General features: G+C 36.0%; 3 protein-coding genes across 4 annotated transcripts; all 3 read right to left on the minus strand.

Annotated features, from left to right (window-relative positions):
- Positions 1 to 90: 90 nt before the first annotated feature.
- Positions 91 to 3,190, minus strand: LOC112520175 (probable pectinesterase 15). The gene is made up of 5 exons (XM_025128475.1): positions 2,865 to 3,190; positions 1,772 to 1,943; positions 1,159 to 1,353; positions 713 to 957; positions 91 to 241 (listed from the first exon to the last, which is right to left on the minus strand). Exons 1-5 carry the CDS (start codon positions 3,188 to 3,190, stop codon positions 91 to 93), a joined length of 1,089 nt encoding a protein of 362 aa, XP_024984243.1.
- Positions 3,191 to 4,177: 987 nt separating this feature from the next.
- On the minus strand, positions 4,178 to 7,645 carry LOC112519691 (probable pectinesterase 15). Its single transcript, XM_025127914.1, has 5 exons — positions 7,181 to 7,645; positions 6,182 to 6,353; positions 5,675 to 5,881; positions 5,203 to 5,459; positions 4,178 to 4,597 (listed from the first exon to the last, which is right to left on the minus strand). Exons 1-5 carry the CDS (start codon positions 7,609 to 7,611, stop codon positions 4,435 to 4,437), a joined length of 1,230 nt encoding a protein of 409 aa, XP_024983682.1. The 5' UTR covers positions 7,612 to 7,645; the 3' UTR covers positions 4,178 to 4,434.
- A 2,354-nt stretch (positions 7,646 to 9,999) lies between these two features.
- On the minus strand, positions 10,000 to 21,170 carry LOC112519789 (increased DNA methylation 1-like). 2 transcript variants are annotated; one of them, XM_025128049.1, is made up of 21 exons: positions 21,133 to 21,170; positions 20,313 to 20,970; positions 19,362 to 19,433; positions 19,055 to 19,259; positions 18,882 to 18,975; positions 17,666 to 17,752; positions 16,975 to 17,061; positions 16,743 to 16,835; positions 16,580 to 16,661; positions 16,409 to 16,468; positions 16,287 to 16,339; positions 16,027 to 16,193; positions 14,679 to 14,883; positions 14,546 to 14,603; positions 14,366 to 14,422; positions 13,993 to 14,238; positions 12,800 to 12,864; positions 12,656 to 12,712; positions 11,924 to 12,017; positions 11,183 to 11,323; positions 10,000 to 10,334 (listed from the first exon to the last, which is right to left on the minus strand). In XM_025128049.1, exons 2-21 carry the CDS (start codon positions 20,967 to 20,969, stop codon positions 10,200 to 10,202), a joined length of 2,715 nt encoding a protein of 904 aa, XP_024983817.1. In that variant the 5' UTR covers position 20,970; positions 21,133 to 21,170; the 3' UTR covers positions 10,000 to 10,199. The 2 variants fall into 2 exon arrangements, with proteins under 2 accessions (XP_024983817.1, XP_024983816.1); XM_025128048.1 differs by having other exon boundaries at positions 20,313 to 21,136.
- Between the last annotated feature and the right edge of the window lie 553 nt (positions 21,171 to 21,723).

A 21,723-nucleotide genomic window follows, 5' to 3' on the forward strand; every position in this document is an offset into this window, starting at 1 on the left:
TCTTTATTCGTTACCCATTTTGACTTTTTACAAACTTCACGTAAACTATTTTTACGATAAACATGTATGTGTTTCTAAACGTTGTTGATGTCACGAGAAAGCTAGCCATTCCTTTCCATCGACGAAAGAGATGTTCATGTAAGGAGCCGCTTGTTCTAGGTTTAGATGTTTCGCGTATGGGACCCTATATTTTAAATTCGCACCAGGACCCGAGCACTCGTATTGTCCAAAGAAAATTAACCTGAAATACATTTGAATGATACAGATTAAGCGTTAATAACATCGGTTAACATAATTAAGAAACGAAAGGCATGATCAAATATTCTCATTTGATTAATAAAACTTTGAACGTTACATTGTGTTTTTCTGATATTTTGTGATATGTGAAACCCTATCAGATTGCTTTTCAAAAGAGTCAGATCGAGAAGATAAGAAGGTCCATACTCCCTCCGTCCTAAAATAAGTGTCCACAGTAGACATGACATAAATAGTGATGTGGGTACTTATTTTAAGAACGAAGGGAGTATTAGCAGTATCCAGTAACCAAACCTTCTTCCAACCTGTATCTATATCTGTGTCAGCTAGATTTGGACACTTTCTCTTCAATATATGTTCGACCCCTCAACTGCTATTTTGAAAAGTAATCTGATGGGGTTCTACATATTCTGACATTATTATTTGAGTAGGGAAGATGAATTAAGATGGCCATAACTGATCTCTATTGGGGTCTCTCCAGTTATTCCAACCTTCAGGAGAAACAATTTCAGACATGAAAGTTTTAGAGAAGACAACAGTTGCATGTAGACCCCAAGCCCTCCCAAGCCACACCTTACCGCGGCCTCCGATCCTACAATTCACAAACGAAAACCCCGTTTTCTCGTTCTTTGAGTTCCTCCCTTGTGCTGTTATCGCTCCACTGATCCCACGACCAGTTCCTACTGAGTTCAGCGTACAAGTCTGTAACGAAAGGTGAAGTTAACCGGAAGTTCTTGCTATAACAAAACGGGGTTTATAAGATGCCAAAAATGTCTAAGTATCCTAATAGACTGCTTTATATAAGACGCTTAAACATTTTAGGTGTCCTATAAACCCAATTTTGTTGTAGTGTGTCACAAGACATGGTTACAACGCCCAAAAAGCGTACGTTGTGATCGTTACCTTATAGAGTGATCTACCATTTCCAAAGACAAAATCAATTGATCCTTGAATGAAACATTCTTTGAAATAATGTCTTCCTGCATCATCATGAAGAGTGTCTTGAAACCCATAAAATCCACACCCATAAAAAGCTGCTTGATCACCTGCGATCCTTAGTGCCACTGCCTGAAGTCCAGCTGCTTCAGGAACCGTGTTCTTCGCAAACACAGCAACCGTTCGTATCAATTTTCAGAAGAAAAGGAAAAGAAAAGAAGTATCATGACAACAGAATCGGGTTTATAGTATACCAAAAGTGTTTGAACGTCATAATAGTGTAATTTATAGGACATATATAAGTTTCTAGGACCAAACACTTGTGTCTACTATCTATCTGATAGTGTTGTAATAAGTTTATGTGACGTCTCTAAAAAGGTTGTTAAGACGCGCAAAAGCGTCCTATAAGCTTATTACAACACTTTTAGATAGAACACACATGCTAAACTTAAGTCCTATAAAGCAGTGTATTAGAATTAGGATACTCTTATATCGATCTTTAGTGTCCTGTAAACCCGAATTTGTTGTAGTGTATCTTTAATTTGCAATTATGTAATTATGATTTAATTACTTGCATTACCTTAAAACTAATGTTGTAAGCAATGAACTTCGGAGCAAAAATGCCAACCGAGTAGCTGTAAACGGTGCCTCGGGCTGATTTTGCAGTGTCATTCCAAGCGATTTCGGTGTTGAGATAACCCTGGCCTTGAACTATCAAATTGGTCTTATTATGGTGCACCACCACTTTCTCCCTGCCACAACAGTCACATATACTAAAGGGTTATTGGCCTAGCGGTACTCGGGTTACTAGCATAGCCTAGCCGTACGCCTGTACTCGGGTTACTAAGGGCATAGCCTCCCATAAGGTCAAGGGTTCAAACATCACCAAATTAGAGAGGTGTGCATTACAATAAAATTGAGTTTATAGGACACCAAAAATGTCTAGCTTTGTACAACTTAACCATATAGGACCAAACGATAAAGGTTACTATCTAAAAGTGTTGCAATAAGTTTACATGACGCTTTTGAGCATCTTAACAAACTTTTTAGGACAATTTTATAATAAAACGTCGTATTAACTATATGACATTATTTAAAAAAGTGTTCTATAAAAACAAGTGCCCTATAAAAAAGATGTGTTTGTAGATTACTTCTCAAAAGTGTCATATAAAATAGCTAATATGACGTTTTATTCTAAAATGTTCTAAAAAATTGTCCAAAAGCGTCATATGAACTTATTATAACACTTTTAAATATGTAACTTTATCGTTTGGTCCTATAAATATTATAAATAAACTCACACACCCTCCTCATCTTTGTGAGATTTGAACCATTGACCTCCTAGAAGGCCGAAGACTCACATACCGCTAGACAAAAGGCCTTTTGGTTCCTTAGACATTGTTGACGTCCTATAAATCGGATTTTGTTTCAGTGGTGTGTGAATATTTGTTATATAAAAGTATTATAACAAGTGTAAGCTCTTGGATTTTACATGCATTGACCACAACCAATGAGGCATAAATTTAAAGGTTAGCTCAATCGGCAAAATAGAGGGATTTTACTGACCGTTATCTTTAGGTCCCATGAGATTAGTCGAGGCGCAGACAAACTGATCCGGATATCCACAGTTACCAAAAACTACAAAAAAAGATTGCATGATGAGGAAACGTTACCTGTATGTGCCTGAATCAAGTATGATAAGTGTTGCTTTTTGGCTAAAATCAGGAACAGCATTCACTGCCTTCTGCAAACTGTTGAATTTTCCGCAACCCTTATGATCAACGGTCAGAACAAGCAACACTTTGTATTTCGATATGAGCGGCGACTTCCACTTGCTCTCATCACAAGTGACCTCACGCGGCCTACGGTGGTGGCGGTGGCGGTGGCTACGACCTGTATGCAGGCCAAAATTTTGGGTGTAGAAAGAGAGAATGATGGAAAGTAGAGCAATGGCAACAGTTGCAAACAGCCAAAACCGTAGGGTTCTTTTGGTGTTCATATCGTTGGACTAATTGTGGTATTTCGTTATGAATTGTTGTGGGGATCACCTACTCTTATATATACATATACAGGAAAAGATTCATTTGATAAAGTGGTAAATATTTGAAAAGTAAAGAAGTGATAATAACTGATCTCTTTATCATGTCAACATTTACGATTTTGACTGTGAAGTTCCGGATAATTCTTCGTATGAGTATGCGGAAGATATAGAGGTAGTTTCGATATGTGGACTCCTTAATTAGTTCACATGTGAACTATTTAACTGTTTTATATATGAACTCACATGTTCATATATGAATCAGTTAATTAGTTCATATGTGAATCACACGGATACATATGTGAATTAGTTAATTAGTTCATATATGAATCAGTTAAAAATAGTTCATATGTGAATTACACGTGAATCACATAGGTTCATATATGAACTCATTTGCCTCATATTTATAAAAGTTATGAAACTACGACCACCTCTATTTTTTGCATAACATTTTTTACCAGTCAAAAAATTTAAGTGTTCTAATAGACCACTTTAATTATAAAACTTTATTTAGAGAACCAAAAAATAAAACGTCATATCTTAATATGTTGTAATAAGTTTATATGACGTATGTGGGTGTCATAACAAGTTTCTAGGACATTTTTATGAAGAAAAAAACATCGTATTAGATATTTTATAAGAAAATATTGAAAAAATGTCTTATAAAAACAAGTATCCTGTAAAAAAGGCGACACTTTATACTAAAAGTGTCCTCAAAAACTTACTAAGACGTCCAAAAGCTTCCTATAAATTAATTACGTTGTCTTTAGATAGTACATTTTATTTTATTTTTTATATAAATTAAGTCTTGTAAAGCAGTCTATGATGACGCTTAGAAATCAATGATGTACTGTAAACCGTATTAAGACGTTTGAAATAAAGCTTATCAGAATCATTTTTCATTCGGTATTAATAATCGGTCACCTTCAACGCCAATCATTTTGTTTCGTCAAACGAAAAACAGTCATGGATATGAACATTGAACACTGCCATGGCAAGAAAACTACTTATTATCGATGTTCCTATCGATTCTTCTCATCTATATACTACTCGATCGCTTATTACTGAAAGTTGATCGTCTTCTAAAACCGACCACGACCCGTTTTGATCGTCAAGTCGTACGTTATGTTGATCAACTTTGACTTGGCACAACCAGCTGTCCTATAAGGTAAGGCGAGTAACGCCATAAATCCGAATTTGTGTTTCTAAATGTCGTTGATGTTGCGAGAAAGCCATTCCTGTCCATCAATGAAAGAGATATCCATGTAAGGAGTAGCTTCGTCTAAATTTAGTTGTTTCGCGTATGAAACCCTAAACGTGTTGTTTGCCCCCGGACCCGAGCATCCGTATTCTCCAAAGAAAACCGTCCTGAAATACATTTGACCGTTAGAGTACACGAAATGTTAATAATCCGTATTCCCCAAATGAATTTTAAATGAGTTTTCAGTCACAAGTATAAAATAATTTTTTATCTCCATCCACTACAACAAAATCGGTTTTACATGACATCTAGATTGTCTTAACGTCCTAATAGAATATTTTATAGAGCTTAGCTTTATAGGACCAAACTATAAAGCGTCATATCTAAAAGCGTTACAATAGGCTTATAGGACGTTTTTAGGCGTTTTAACAAGTTTTTAGAATAAAATGTCCTATTGGCTATTTTATAGAGCATTTTTGAAAAATGTTCTATAAACCCATCTTTTCATATGACGTTTTTCAAATAGTGTTGTATAAAATAGTTAATGTGACACCTTATTTTAAAAGCGTCTTATAAACCTATTGTAACACTTTTAGATAAGACCTTTTTTTAGTTTGGTCGTATAAACTTAAGTCCTATAAAGTATTTTTTTAGGACGCTTCTAAATTAGAAATACGTTAAATGGTCATTTTGCGGAACGAGCTTATGAAGAAGGTCATTGATGTAAATAGCTCGATTTGGGTAAGAGTGAAAAGACTAAAATGCCCATAACTGATCTCTAGAAGGGTCTCTCCAGTCATTCCAGCCATCAGCAGAAACAACTTCAGACATATAAGTTTTTATGAAGACCACAGTTGCATATGCACCCCAAGCCCTTCCAAGCCACACCCTACCACTTCCTCCAATACTACAATACAGAAACGAAAATCCCGATTTCTCGTTCACCGAGCTCCGTCCCTGTGCTGTTATTGCTCCACTGATCCCGCCACCAGTAGGGACATCACTCGCTATCGAGTTCAGCGTAGAATCCTGAAAGAAAATGGTGGTGGTTTAGACCGGATCCTTTGGTTGGATGACTTTAATTAAATGAGTTCTCAATTAGGAGCATAACGTTATGAATTCCTTCTTTTTAACTCAATAACCTTCATCTGTATACATACATACATACATACATACATACATACATATACATATATATATATATATGAGTGTGTGTGTGTGTGTGTTTGTATGCGTATGATTACCTGATAGAGTGATCTAGCGTTTCCAAATATGAAATCTATGGATCCTTGAATGAAACATTCCTTGAAAAAATGTCTTCCTCGATCATCATGAAGAGTATCTTGAGCTCCATAAAAACCACACCCATAAAAGGCTGCTTGATCACCTGCAATCCTCAGTGCCACTGCCTGTGCTCCAACTGCACCTTGGCTTGGAGGAGGAGCTGTGTTCTTTGCCAATATAAACCAACCATATCAATTTTTATAGCACGCATCATTTAAGTGTGTATATATATATATATATATATATATATATAAAGACTTTATTTAAAATTGTCCCTTGTTAGGACTTCCAAAAACATGCTATCAACTTATTGTAACACTTTTACATAGGATAAATAACTGATCTTAAAAACTTCTTTTTAACGAAGAACCCTAAAAATTGAAGTCCCTATAAAACAGTCTATTAGGACATTTTGACATGCTATAAATGAGTTATAGTGCTTATTTATGATTTACTTGAATTAATACCTTGAAGCTGATATTGTAAGCAATGAAATTTGGAGCAAAAATGGAGACTGTGGAGCTGTACACAGTGCCTCCAGTTGAATTTGCAGTGTCATTCCAAGTGATCTCTGTGTTGAGATAACCCTGACCTTGAATTATCAAATTCGTCTTTTCCTGGTTCACCGACACTTTCTCCCTGTAACAACCCGTTTTACATGGATAGAAAATTAGATTCCTAGTCTCGTTTAAGCTCAAAGTTATGGTCACCGGCCAGACTGCCACTTTGGGCGATGGCACATCACACTAACAGTTCACTTTCCTAGTTAACTTATCATGCGTCGAGTACACCTACTGCAACGAAATCGAGTTTATAGGACGCCAAAAATGTTTAAGGGGCTTAACATATATACTACTTTATAGGACTCAAGTTTATAGGTCGACCAAACATTTGTATGTCCTATCTAAAAGCGTTGTAATAAGTTTATATGAAGGTTTTGGCTTCTTAACAAACTTTTTAGGACACTTTTATGAAGTGTCTTGTACACAGTTTTTTACAGGACATTTGTTTTATAATACACCTTTTCTCAATAGTGTGCTATAAAAAAAAACTTTTTAAGACGTCTAAAAACGTCATATAAATTTATTTCAACATCTTTAGATATGACACATAAGTGTTCGGTCTTATAAAGTTAAGTCTTATAAATTAGTTTATTAGGACATTTAAACATTTTTGGTGTCCTATGAACACATCTTTTTATAGGATCCTTGTTTTATAAGACTTTTTTTTTCAAATAATATCGTATAAAAGGGCTAATAGGATACTTTGTTTCAAAAGTGTCCTGAAAAGCCTTTGAAGACACCTAAAAACGTCATTTAAACTTATTATAACACCGCAGAACACATCAAGTGTTTCGCCCTATAAACTTATGTCCTATAAAGTAATCTATTATGACACTCAGATATTTCATTGTTGGTGTCCTATAAACCCAATTTTGTTATATTGAACTAAAGAAGAAGAATTACCTATATGTGCCAGAATCAAGTATGATAAGAGTGGCCTTAAGGCTAGATTCAGGAACTGCATCAACTGCGCTCTGCAAACTGCTAAAGTTCCCGCAGCCCTTTTGATCAACAGTCAAAACAAGCAGAACTCCGTATTCTGATATGAGCCAAGAGTTCCACTTGGTGGAATCGCAACTGACCTTACGCCGCCTATGGTGGTGATGATGGTGGGGGTGGTGATGGTGGTGGTGGTGGCCATGCCTTGTTAGGCCAGAAATTTGGGCTGTGAAAGAGAAGAAGTCATAAATTCCAGTTTGGTCAACAACCCTTTTGAGGAAAGTGAGTTGAAAGGCAGGTATGGCTGAATTGGTGGTGTAGAAAGAGAGTATGATTGAAAGGAGAGCAATGGTAATAACAGATAGCCAAAAGCAGATGGTTTTGTTGGTGGTCATGCCTTTGGTTCTCAAAGGAACATTTAGAGGTATTTTGTGTTAAGAATTGTTGTGGAATGACTTGTTATTTATACACCCATGCTTAATGGGAATAATCATCTTTTCCAACACTCTAAGAACTTGTCTAAATACAGTAGAGGGTCTTTGACCTGGCAGTATCTGATCTTTTGATTTCCCGATTCCTACTGATTTAGAAAATATCGATTTTTAGGCACAACTTTTTGTATGAAATGTCTTTTTGTTTATGAGTCGTATATATTATACGGGTCGATTCAAGTAACAAGGCTAAATATCGTGAGAAAGGAAGGTAAGAGAAGGTTCATATGTGAATAATTAAAAAAAAGACGCGCATGTCAACCAACGTTATAGATACTTCATATGGATTTACATACGTATCTATAAATGAAAAAAAAATTCAATGACATTCACGTATGAATCTTTCGTTCTTATCTTTTATATTTATCCTTCTTATCTAAATCTTCCAATATAGACTTAGGATCATGTGAGACAAGACTGTTTTCCTAAGACGTGCGTGATCACGTAAGATGCACTAAACCTTTATAGTAAAACACTGTGAAGGTTACATTCACAGTATTTTTGATGTGAGGGTTCGTTGTTTTCATACCTTCACAATGGATCGATGTGAAGTTTCGATACTATTTTGTGGTCTCGTGAAAACAAGTTGGTTCCACGTGAATCCAACCCTTCGTAGATATATATATATATATATATATATATATAATTGATTTGTTAATTTGAAGGATGCAATCTTGGGAGTTAAGGGAAGTGAAAGGGGGGATGATTGCATAATGGCATGGAGGCGATTAATAAACGGAGGAAGATTGACCCACACGCCAAGTTCATGAAACCATGATGAAAGTTGAAAGGTGGGTGGAGTTTTAACACTAATTTTTTCCTAAATTTATTTATTTTTAGAATATTTTATTTAAAATAATTTCTTCTTTTTTGGAATTAGACATTCTTTTATCTTTTATCTACCTTATCTTTTATCGTTATCTGTCTTATCTTTTGTATCCAAGCTCTAAATACAAGAGGAAAGGCATTAGTCAAAAATCAAAAACCTTTATTAACTGGTTTAAATTTTTTATTTGTACCTTCATCTTGCATGGGTTTTTTCCAATCCCATATGGCTATATGCTTCTCTACCCCAAGTCACATCCAACGTGCCCCCACCCCATTAATTTTCTGAATCCGCCACTGCTTTTGTCTACCCGTATTCATATACTTCAATGTACCTCGTGCATATTTTATTACCTATAACTCCATGACTGAAACTTCAACAAATTCATGCATATATGAATGAATGTATGTATGCATGTGAAAGTAGACAGATGTGGTTGGAAATATGTAAAAGCAGAAGAATGTGACTGAAGGTCCACGTTTTGTGTGAACCGTCATATGAAGGTTGGTATTTTTTGTGAGCTATCGGATAAAAGAAAACAATTCCAAAACTCAAGATTTTCATCGTTCTCATTTCTCACTAGAACTCATTTGTTGTTACATGATCTCAACTTTCATTAGCAATTCATTAAACATGACATTAATTGAAAATCTTTCAAGAAGGTTTATACAACTTGAATTTTCCCAATAACCATTGGGTTAAGTTTAACAATAACTGCATGAAGGATCAATGGTTCAGATGGTTTTACATTTGGAAAAGCCAAAAAAGAAAAAAAAATGAAAAAAAGAACTAAGACATACAAAGGACGATCACTTGCTTACAATAAAGTGTTTGTTTGTTAAAGAGCTTAATGGGACTCGTAGCTTATGTGGTCAATTATGTGTAACTCTTTAGTAGTGATTTAATGATATAGAAATTGACTAATTCAGCAAGTCCTAGAGGGACCTTGATGCAAAAAGCCTAAAGAATTTCAAACTAGCCCCTCCAATTAAAAATTATATATACCCATTCCATCTATGAAAAAAAATCATCCCAAAACAAAAACTTCCCCAAATCCCAATCTATACAAACAGACTGATGTACACATACATCTTTTTCCATAAATGACTTAATGAAAAATCAACCAAACACCCCTAAGACTTGCTCATTGACCACATGAAAAAGCCATCCAGACCAGGCCAATAAACCCAATCAGGCCAAGTATTTTCTCAAAGACCCAAACAGGGTAAATTATAACACCCAAAACCTGACTCAGCCCCAAAAAAACCCAGATCGTGTGCATCCCTAGCATAAATTGACCCAGACGCCCAGAGAGTGGCGCTCACATCACCCGGTTAGAACGGGTAAGAACACAGGTCCTTTTCATTTCATTCTCTGGTGAAGTTTATACATAATGAGATGAGAACCAGAAAAGCAAATGAAAGAATAAACACATATGAAACCAGTCAGAACACCAGAAAGACATTGCTAAAACTAATCATTTCATCCATCATAACCGGTGGCCAATATTCATTGTTTAAAACAACTAAAAACATAAAAAGAAAACTTCCAAAGATTGCTCTCTCTATATATATAGTCTACCATCAACTATAATTACCTAAGCCCCATAAACAAGCTTAAGCTTCTCCGCCAAAAAAGCAAAAAAAAATGGGGATTCATTACCCAACTATTCCACAAAAAGGTTGAAAATGCCATCACCTGCATCTGTAACACCATTCTCAGCTTCAGGAACTTCTTTTTGTAGCATGGATGTTCCTTTAAATGTCATCATAGCCGAGCATGTTTGCCGCATGTCGCCAAGCTGAAACCCAAACAAATAACATACAAATGTGATTCAAGTTAGGGTTTTAATGAACCAAACAGAAGAAAGCAGCAAGCTCCAGGGGAAGACTGAAATGAGAACCATAAATACTTTGAGAAATGTGAGAACCAGAAATATGCATATACACTGTATGAATTTCAGTGAGTTAATGGGCCAATGCATATATAGTGCCTGTATAGTAAATATACATATTTGATGGTCTATATGCATCAATGCATATATATAGAGTCAAGTTCAGTGGAAACCGTAAAAAAAAGTTGAGGAACACCCTGATAATCGTTCATTTAGAAGATATGCACATGTGCATACAAGTAATTTGTTCATAACAACAAAGGAACAACTTCAATTACTTGTATGCACATGTGCATCCGTCCAAATGAAAACACACACACACACACATATATATACATGTGTGTATGTATATATGTATATATATATATATATCTATATATATGTGCATATACTGGTTTTCACAGTTCTCAAAACATTCGTGGTTCTCATTGAAACTTTTCCCTCAAGCTCCCCAATTTAACACGATCAGGGGAAAAGGCAAGAGTTTTGGACACTGAAATTTCCATGTTTCGCAATAATTAACTGTCATATAAACCAAACCAACCCAATATACACGGTCTTTCCTCTGCCCAAAGAGTGAGACTGTTTAAATGATAACTCACCCACAAAATTAACTTTCATATGTTAATATAATCTAAAGATAAATATATTTCTATATTTTAAAATAAACCTCTTAATCAGAGTTGCAAAGAATCAAACCCATGCTAGTTCACTCAAGCACCTATCTCTACTTAACGCTCATAGAGGACATTTACCTGTTCTGGTGCTATCGTTTGAAAACCAAATTTTTTGGTCCATATGGATTTAGCTTCCTCTGCAGCTGGAAGCACAATCTTCTTTATTTTCAAAGACGAAAGTAATCTCTCGATGCAAGTAAATAATAGTTGAAAGTAGCCCTGCCAATGTACAGTAAAGCCAATAAAATCACTAAAGATAGAGATCACCAAGATAAACTACTTGAAGCAAGTATTTAATGGAACAACATTCACATACAGATTGCTTCATGACTTTAGTAACTCAAAGGATAAAAAACCTACCCCCTCCCTCTCATGAAAAATTGCAAAACTGACCATTTTTGGAAGGCTTATAATTACATTTACATATTTGTCCAATGGCCTCATTACAATATGTTGATTTTGATCCACAAGATTTCTTTAGTTTGTCATCGTTGAAGCTACTTTTAGGTGTATGACAAATACCTAAACATGTTAAATTATGTGCTCGAGTCAAATGCTATAATTGTACATCTGGGCAAAATTTATTACTTATTCTTTCAGGATAAATGTCGAAGAAAATCTTTTATCTCCCATGGGGTTGCAGGATATTAGAAACAAATCAAATTAGGCAGAAGTTAACTCTAGCATTGGAGGAGAGAGTGGATTCAGAAGCTCTGAGAAGTAAGAGATGCTAAAAGCGCTCACATATATAGGGGCATGCAAAGTGCAACTACAATGGTCTGAGCTCGGAAAGTTTTTTCAAGGGAATATATTCCTCACCTTCCCCTGGTTACATTTACTTGTAGCAACAATTGGGAGCTCCGCTATGTCCTGTCCAAAAACTCGAAGGGTTCCAGCTGTTACTACATTTGAGCTGCACAATCAGAATAAGAAACCATTAACGTCATCACTCCTAAATACAACCACTTAAACAAACACCTAGGCATAACCATCTCCCTTATTCTAGCAACTAATTGTTGAATAAGCATTCCAAAAAAACTGGGTGGGGATCGTTGGATTTTTCTCAAATTGTGTTCATTAATTGACTTCTCCCAACTAGTAGGTAATCTTTCCAATCCTCTATTGTAAAATTAAATTAGTCACATAAGCAAATGTACCAAAATAATGTAGTATCAAACGTTATTCTCATATGTGTACATAATCCTATAATAACTATCTAAATAAACCGCTTATGCGTCCACTTAACAAGCTGCTTAATCCACCCCAAGGCGATGAGCGCTAGAAGGGCCAATACCGCTACTTGAAGGTCTTAAGTCTTCCCTTAGATTATTCTCTAGATTAGGAGGTGAGATAATCTAGAGCATAATCAAAAGGAAGATCAAGACTTCAAATCATTGAAGAGGAGCCCTGCCTGCTATAATGTGAAAGTCATATCATAATGCGTACCTATTGTGCATGTAATAAATTTAGAACTGCTATTTTGCCAGAAGAAAAAACTGTATATGCAAAACAAACACAAAACATATACAAAATAAAACAGAATGTCCTTACTCCATTATCAATATTGCACAAAGCATTCCTGCAAAATCTTGGCTCCAAATTTTCCTTCTGTTGAGAAGAATCATGGGGGAGATGTTTTAGGTAATAAATAACAAAGAGAAGTAACTATTTAATATACATTCTGTTTATGCTTACCCATACACCATTGACGGAATAAAGTCACGTCCAGTTGTTGCATCAATAATAGGGTCAAAGCATTCCTATTAGCATGAAAAAAGAGAGAAAAAATGGTTATCGGCAGCTCATTGTGCTAGTCCATGTATTCAAAGCGAGACAGACAATTCTTTCATGTGTCTGCCCCCATACATGTTCAATGTGGCTAGATTGAAAGACAAGAAAAATTAATTCGTTGAAGATGACCTAGGAGTCACTATGGCTTCACGAATGCATCCAACCAGACCCGATGGGGGCTTATTCTCTTTTAGAGAGTAATGTTTGTTAATGCTCCAGGTTTCAGGAAAATTATTACTTGATCATAATAATAGTGTTCTCACTAGCAAAGTAAAGAAGCTTAACGACCCTATTAGCCTCTGTAGTTATTCTTCTACAAGAATTACAAAAACCAGGGAAATCTGTTAGCAACTCACTACAACTGAAAATATGCTTTTTCTCTGCTTAATCTAGTAAGCTATCGAGAAGACAATAATTCACAGGAAGAAACCCCATATATTAATAACTCAAGATATCACCCCAACATGTTCCACTTAGAACCATCTTCTGACTTCAATATAAGGGGTCCCCTTAGTTTTCATCCTCCTTGATTTATCCAATTTTCATATGCTCCTATCTGTTACTCTCTTAATTTCTAAGGGTCACCATTCCAAAAATAAGTTGCTGCATACTACTTCCTCCTTCCCAAACTAAGTGTCCACCTTTCTATTTTAGTTTGTCCCAAAAATAACCACTTTCAAAAGTAAGTTTTCACTTTCCCATTTTACCCTTAATTATCATATCGAGAGTTTCTCTCTCTATTATTAAGGGTAAAAGTGTCATTTAGTTATTTAAAAAATGTAATAATCACATACTCTTAAAATTGTGTCATTTTCATTGTAGACATTTATTTTGGGACGGAGGGAGTACTACCCTACCACAATCATACATCGCTTAGAGGCAACAAAAGTGCATCAAAAATCAATAACAGTATTGTCTCTCTAGGTGAACACCATATTACTAAAAGAAATGCTATTCTTATTCTTGATATGTATTGTGTGAGAGCTCCCATTTATGCTCTAATACCATGGCGCGCAGTCTCTGATCTAGACAACACCCTGGATGAGAAATTGTAAGCACTAACATGCATAACACTCTAGAATCAAAGCAGTACTCACATGAAAGATATCGACAGTTTGTGCCAGCAACGATCTGGTCTCACGAGAAGCATTCTTGCCACTGAGAAGCATAAACCTCATTTCAGATTTAGCAATGCCGTCTATCCCGTTATCCTTTTGCTTCTCCCTTGCTAAAGCCAATAGAGCATCAGGGAGCATCTCTGGTTCACGAGTTAGCAAATTCTTCAAAATGGAATGAATTCTCTCACAACCCATGCAGCAGAACCACTTCCCCTTTGGCAATGCCTATAAGATGTGAATAATAATACTATGTCACATGACAAAGTCCGATCTATGCAGAACTGATCGTTTCCACTGGTAAGAAGAAAACACTAGGAAAAGTAGATGAAGAAAAGTAGTTGCATATATACACCTTCAAATCAGCCATATTATGTTCCTTCAGACAGCCAATATGATATTCCTTTTCACACTGAGAAGGTCATGAACAATGCATAATGATTAGGTTAACTGAAAGTGATGGATACAGAGTCCAGAAGCCAATTTCTATTTAGCAACTCCATTAGAGAAGTGACTGCAGAAAAAGTTCAGTTACCTGATCACAAACTATAACTGTTCGATCATTAAAGACATGTTTGCTGAAATCATGGCATCTGCACACAACAAAGTTTCTCAGACAGGATTGTATCAGTTGAAGATATGTCATAATATTCTGCAAACAGCATTACCTGCACAAAACACATGCAACAAGATCATTGTTTTCTGGGTTCTTCACTATACGAATGCAACGCTTTGTTATCTGCTCTATAGGATCAATCCCTGTAACCCTTCCAGCTGCTACAGCGTTGACACTTTCTCCCACAAACTTCAGTGAGTGTTGGCAATATTTGCAATACCATTTTCCACGAGGGATGCTCAGTTCAGATGCACATTCTGTGTGCACCAACAGAAAGCATATTAGACCATTACCATTGCATTCAGCAGCCAATTTGTGGACATTTCATCACCAATGCAGGACATTCTTTGGTAAATATTAACCTGGCTTCTCAGATATCTCTTACGAACATGTTACTATACAAATGTACAATCTCTACTCGATAGAAAGTTATACCCTCCATCCACATCTACCGTGAACACTCTTTCCTTCCATCTCCTTCCTATCTCTTTTATATTTTCTGGTTTCTCACAAGTACCTTTTCAGGATATCGTATTTTGATTGGGGCATTCCCTTAGTTCTATACTTCTCTAAAGCGTGTAAAAAATGAATATGCATTGCCTATGGAAACCTCATGAAGAGAAGATACATGTGTCAACTGAGCAGAAGATGATTTGTAAGAAAGTACACAGCACGAACAGAATCAAGACTCTTAGCAAGTTCACACGAGTCAGTTGGACAACCAGGCAAAATGGAGGTAAGCAAGTGGAAAGTTTTAATGGCAGGGTCATTTGTTTCTTAACTAAGTTCCAGCCTCCAATTGAATGACAAGCTGGGAGTTCACAGGTAACAGGTGAACTTCTAAAAACATCCATTTAGAATCGCTAACAGGATGTCAATCAGATCCAGTATAAAGATATGGTCGGTATTTATTGTCCAGAACTCATGTATAATTAATACCTTCCTGATCACATTTTTTAAGTCTATTGCAATTACTAACATAAATAAATGAAATAAACATGTTAACAATGGCAATACCTATTGATTTATGCTACTTCGACCCTAATTACCAAAATGCCCAGAACTCAAAGACTACAGAATGATATTCAATTCACTCTGAACAATATTATGATGAGAAAAAGACACACCAATCATATATTGGCATTGTCTCTTGATAGGGAATATGAATCAAACAATCAAATATAGCCATATCTCTGTTGCAGAGTGAATTACATGAGTGGAGAGGATTGCAGAAAGCAATTAAGGAGAAATTGGACAAGAGACAGATAGCGAGAAGATGGAGGAACAGTGTTTCTGATTGTAAATATTCGATGGTGGCTTCATCAACGAAGAACTATTTAAAGCACTCAAACCAAATGACTAGCACATTAAAAATATTAACACTCAGTTTTAAATTTGACCTTGATGAAACGACCTAGGGCATCCATCACAAAGCAAGAGATTTCCACCATCCCCACAAATTCTACACAGATCATCATTAAACTTCACAGGACATCTGCGGTTTTTCTTTAAGGAGACTGCATATTCATGGAGAGACACTCCGTTTGAGATGTAAATGTTTTCATAGCTGCCAAGATTTGGAACATGAAAGTCAGTAAAAGCAACACTTGTACAGAGAAACTAGAAGAAAACATCTGCATGCATTTTAGAGACAACTCACGGTTTTTTGCGTGAGGCCCAACCAGCATGAGCTTCAAACTGCGAGGCACTGACCTAGCATGGATGTATAAAATTATTGCACCCTCTATATTCAAACAGTCTTAGGCTCAGAATGGGAATTACCTCAGTGTTGCAGCAGAAACAATATATTCCACGGCCCAACTTATAACCATCTAGAAGTTTCTGTCAATAAGAGAATGTTAGATTCCTTTCAAGAGAATTATATGACGGTATATATGTTATAAATCCTTTCAAGAGAATTATATGACGGTATATATGTTATAAACGCGCCACCTTTCCATGACTAACATAAGTTAGTTCAGTTCCATCAGGTAATCCTCCATCCTCAAAAACTGACCAATGCATCCCCTGATTCCTGGATAACATCAGAAGACCCAAAAAAAGGTTATTTTCATGCAAGCTATGGGAAGGAATTCCATTACAGTTAGAGACCAACTTCATTGTTAGCTTTGTTCGATTCTTCTGTTGAGAGGAGGTACATTTAGTAGCACTTTCAATGGACCTTGGTAGAGAAGCGGACCTTGATGACCTGAATCACCCAAATTATATTAGTACTTCTAAAGCAAGAACTAAGTTTGCCAGATCTTTACTATTGGAGAGTTGAGACCAAAGAAAAAAAGAATTTGGATTAAGTGCCAAAACCAAGGACGTTGTACACTTGTACCAACCTTTTTAATATCTTCACTTTTATCTTATTACGTAACAATTTACAACTTGCAGCACTTTTCGATGACTTCAGATCTGCCTTTGATGACCTGCAACGTCATGTGATAAATCTGTCATATACGGGAGGGACATTACCTACCTCAAGCTCAAAACTCGAAAAAGAATATCATTCAACATTATATGAATCGACAGGATAACCCACTTCATTGCCATCTTCCGTTCACTCTTCTCATGCAACAGATCAGACTTGGTATGACTTCTAGGAGATGTCAATCCCCCAATGTAAAATAAAGTGAATTAGTCTTCTAACCATCGTAAGTGTAGTTTTGTGGCAAAACAAACACCAGTATACTTGCTAAAATGCAGAACCAGATTAAAGATACAAGATAAACAATAAACTAAATCGAATTGAAGTATGTTGGAACGATTGCTATCAGCATTTTCCTATGGTTATTTTGCATTGAAATGAGAAGTAAACGGGTTAGAATCGTTCACCCTGACATGCATTTAGCAAATATAATGGTTAGTTGAAAATAAAAGTACAAGTAAGATGAGTATCACTATTTACTTGTAATATACAAACAAGAAGAATAATATAAGAGAGATATCCAAACAGCTGAGCAGAGTTAAAAATGTTATCTTCAGCAAAACGAAAAAAGGGATGGAAAAGTATTAGCCAAAATAGATACTCACTTTCTTTTTCTCCCTCGTCGACTCTTCTTATTTGACGAAATTGGAATAAGGGTACTTGCAAAGGCCTTCCGAACTGGACTTGATGTCCTAAGAGTAAAGGAGTTGGACAATAAATTTCCCGTTAGAACTAAAAAGCAAGTAAAATTAATTACACTCGTCCAAATACATTAATGATAAAAATCCTAGATCTCATGATCAATGACAAAGACATAATCTTTTCCTGATTGGCCTAGAGCTACAATATAAATGAAGATATAGCTGCTGAGGCTACATGTAGAGTTGATCCTCCCTCAAAGATGAGCATTAATTTAAACTCCATGTTGTAGAAGTGACTTACATTACTTTATGAGGGCAATCTACCAACCCTCTTAACATTCACAAAGTATACAAAATAAGTATTTGGAAGAAGATCGATCTTACCATTTATTATTTCAGTTCATACAGACACCCAGTAATTTGGGTACCTCCTTGATACAGTCTTTATTCTATGGGCATGGACAGAAGAGGAGCGTTGTTTCAATTGTGTAAATGGATAAGATAGGGGTTTCCAATTTTTATTTACAATGAAAGTGAAAAATAGTAATAATAAAGAGAGCACAAAAGATAATAGTAACAATAGAAAGAGCAAGTAGCCTTGGGAGTGCATGAGAGATGCAACCATTAAGATGATAGGATCTTTTAAGCAGTATCTGGCCAATATGGAAAAAAAATAAGTTCAACTATTAATTCAATCACAATTTCTAAATCATACAACTTTGTTAAGAACATGAAGCAAACGAAAAAATAACAAGAACAAACAAAATCATGATGTACCATATTAGACAAAACTTTTAAGGTGATTTACCCTAAATCTCTTACTAAATTGGTTTCCACTGGTGGTTCTGGTGCAACTTCTCATGGCAGCAGCTCAGATGAGGTTGCCATAATCTTTTCTTACCATGTTAGTTCTTTTGTTTTAGGATTGCAATACAACATACAATACTGATATTCTCTAATACGCTGTAGAACATTTGAAGATTGCAACTAGGGTAAACTCAGCTAATATCCCCACCCAAATGTTTTCTTGAATATCTCAAGATGCATCGATACCAACAATATTAGAATGTTGACATGGAAGATTGAGCATTACAGTTATTGAGATAGATCAATGAATACTAGAAGTACACATATGTATAAGCAACATGTTCGATAGATACACATGTCAAATAATACGCACCTTACTTCCCCACAAATTGCAATCTTTTCTCCAGCTTGCACCACGCAAGAATCACAAATTAACAAATTCCCAGTAGAGGATGGTTCAATGGAGCCTAAAAAAGAATGCCATGGTTCAGAAAAGATAATAGCCAAAGTTGTATAACAAGCTATATCTGTTAGATCATTGCTCACCTTTGCATCTTGTACACATGGAAGGTCCCTTCTCAGGAAATGAACTAATTACAGCCTGAAATGCTACTTCTAGTGTTTCCAACGCCGATGCTTTACATACTTCGATCACCTCAAGGAGGCTTTTCCCATTTTCAAGGCAGATATGCTTTATCGCATGTCTGTAAGATTTGCGTGCATGCATTTCAAATTGAGAGGGTGAAATAACCTGCCATTAGACAAGCAAATAAAACTCAAATGTGTGCTTAAAGACGTTAAAGAGAATACATGTCATATGAGATCACGTCATGTTAGGATTATCATAACTCACTTTGGTACCCTCACACAAATTGCAAGAACACAGTATGCCAGCACCTCTGATTAGCCCTTGTAGATTTCTTCCCTGTAATGAAGACAATGAAAACCACATTTATTTATGCATGGTTCAACAGAATAGAAAAGATTGGGATTCATTGCCACAAAAGTACCACCAACCAAATCTGGTAACTCATTTTAATATATATGGATTGCTTGAGTTAATGGGGACTAAATTGACAAAATAAAATCTGAACAAGGTCTGGGATGCCATTCTAAATTGCTTAAACAAACGCTCAACTAATATAGAGACAAGTTGTCTAGAATTAGAATCTGGGTTGCCATGAGATTTATGACCTACTCGTTGATAGTTTGTTCTGAAACGATGTTTCAACTTAAACATGGATTCCGTTCCCTTGCATAATTTAATAACTATTACGTTAATGAAAAACAACACTAACATAGCACATGCATGAAATAATTTCCATAAAAACTCATGAAGATGCCAAAAAGTTGCTCTATAGTCTATGTACATTGAGAACCAGCATCTGAATCTATTATACCAATCATCTTGGTCACAAAGAATCAATAGAAACCTTAAATTCACTCAATTATCAGCTTTTTTATATTTGTCTTAGACTCTTGGTACCAATAGCCTACACACACCATTGCCATTCCATGATGAAACTCAGGCTGCATGCTAGTAATGATAATGAAAAGAAAGCCCTAAGGACACTTACACAAGAGGGATGGCACCTTTAATGATCAGTCCGTGCTAATATGAATTCCTTCCCTAAGCAAATAATTGTCAAATCTCATCGAATATTCTTTCCTTTGTACCTTATTTGGCTCAAATCAGATTCAAAACACAAACGGTCTTCCTAATTACCAAATGCTAAACATAACATCCAAAAGAAATAAATGAAACAACTTGAAACAAATTATGATCTATTATTAAGCAGCCTACCTCGTTATCGAAATCGTAGAAAACACGGAAACCCTCTAGCATACCAGTCTCAAGAAGCTCCCTCATATTAGTCGGCATTCTACCCAACCCAATCTTCTTAGACATTTTCAATTCCATCTTCTTCCTGGTTGGAGTCCCCAATTCTTCCACATTCTCCTCCTTCTCCTTCACTGCTGATCGCGTAAATCTCTTAAGAGTACTGTCATTCACTTGTTTTTTTCTGTTTTTACGCTTCACGTACACCTGCGCCAATTTTGTATCCTTTTCTACGCCCTTGGCTACTTCCGCGGTGGGCGATTCTTCTTCACCCTTGGCTACTTCCACGGTGGCCAATTCTTCTTCGCCCTTGGCTACTTCCACGGTGGCCGATTCTTCTTCGCCCTTGGCTACTTTAACCGTGGCTGATTGATCGTCCCCCTTTGATTTATCAACATTTATCGAATCGCCATCCGGAATCCCAGTTTTAGCCCTTTTCCTCCGTCTACTCACATGAACTTCATCAATCAAATTCTCAGAAAGATCAATGGATGATCGCACTTTATTCTTCCTTCTAGTATTACTGAACTGAAGTGATGGACTTTTCGAAGATCGTGTCCGACCATAGAAGCAAGCGAACTGAGATCGAGCCTCCAATGCGAAAGCTAGCTCTCTCTTCATTCTTGATTTCAATGGCGATTGATTGTCAAGTTTAGGTTTCAAAAAAAAAACAAAATTCAACTATATTATCTGTGAGAATGTGCGATATGAAGGAACCCAATTGAAAACCCAAGATTCTTTTCAACAACGAAATCCTCGCTAGGTTTGAGGTTTCAGAGTTTACCTGATCTGGTGCTCTCTCAAAAAATAACCCTAGATTTCCTGCAGGTACAGAAACAGGGGCCCTGTATTTGTGTGAACTGAATCACAAAAAAAATTAAAAATTAAAAATTAAAAAATTAAAAATTACAACCATTTTTCTTACTTTTTTCTAACCAGTCAACCACCCAACGGAAGGGGTATTGACTTCTTTTAAAATGTGTTTTTATTTTTATTTTTATTTTTATTTTTATTTTTATTTTTATTTTGTCAAACAAAGTTTAAAACCGAAAGGAGCTGGTCTTCTCTGTTAGCAATCAACGTTGTAATTATCACTACATAATTTTTAACATCCAACTGATGTCGGGTTTTTGGGTTCCGTCACGGTCAAAATGTCTTAGACTTCATGGCTTTTAGGGAACTTCGGTTATGATGGTTATGTATAGGTCGTCACCGAGGTCACGAGTTGCTTGACCACTCGGTTTATATCTCTTTGGTGGCTAGGATCGGTTGTAAAAGAACATAGTTCAATTAGAACCGGTCAAAGGCCGGTTCAGTTAACCAATTTGCTCATATTTATCGTCCCTACCTATGAATTCCGTTCTTAACTAACGTT

This window comes from Cynara cardunculus, assembly GCF_001531365.2.
Source record: "Cynara cardunculus var. scolymus isolate 2C chromosome LG 10, CcrdV1, whole genome shotgun sequence".
Classification (NCBI taxonomy): domain Eukaryota; kingdom Viridiplantae; phylum Streptophyta; class Magnoliopsida; order Asterales; family Asteraceae; genus Cynara; species Cynara cardunculus.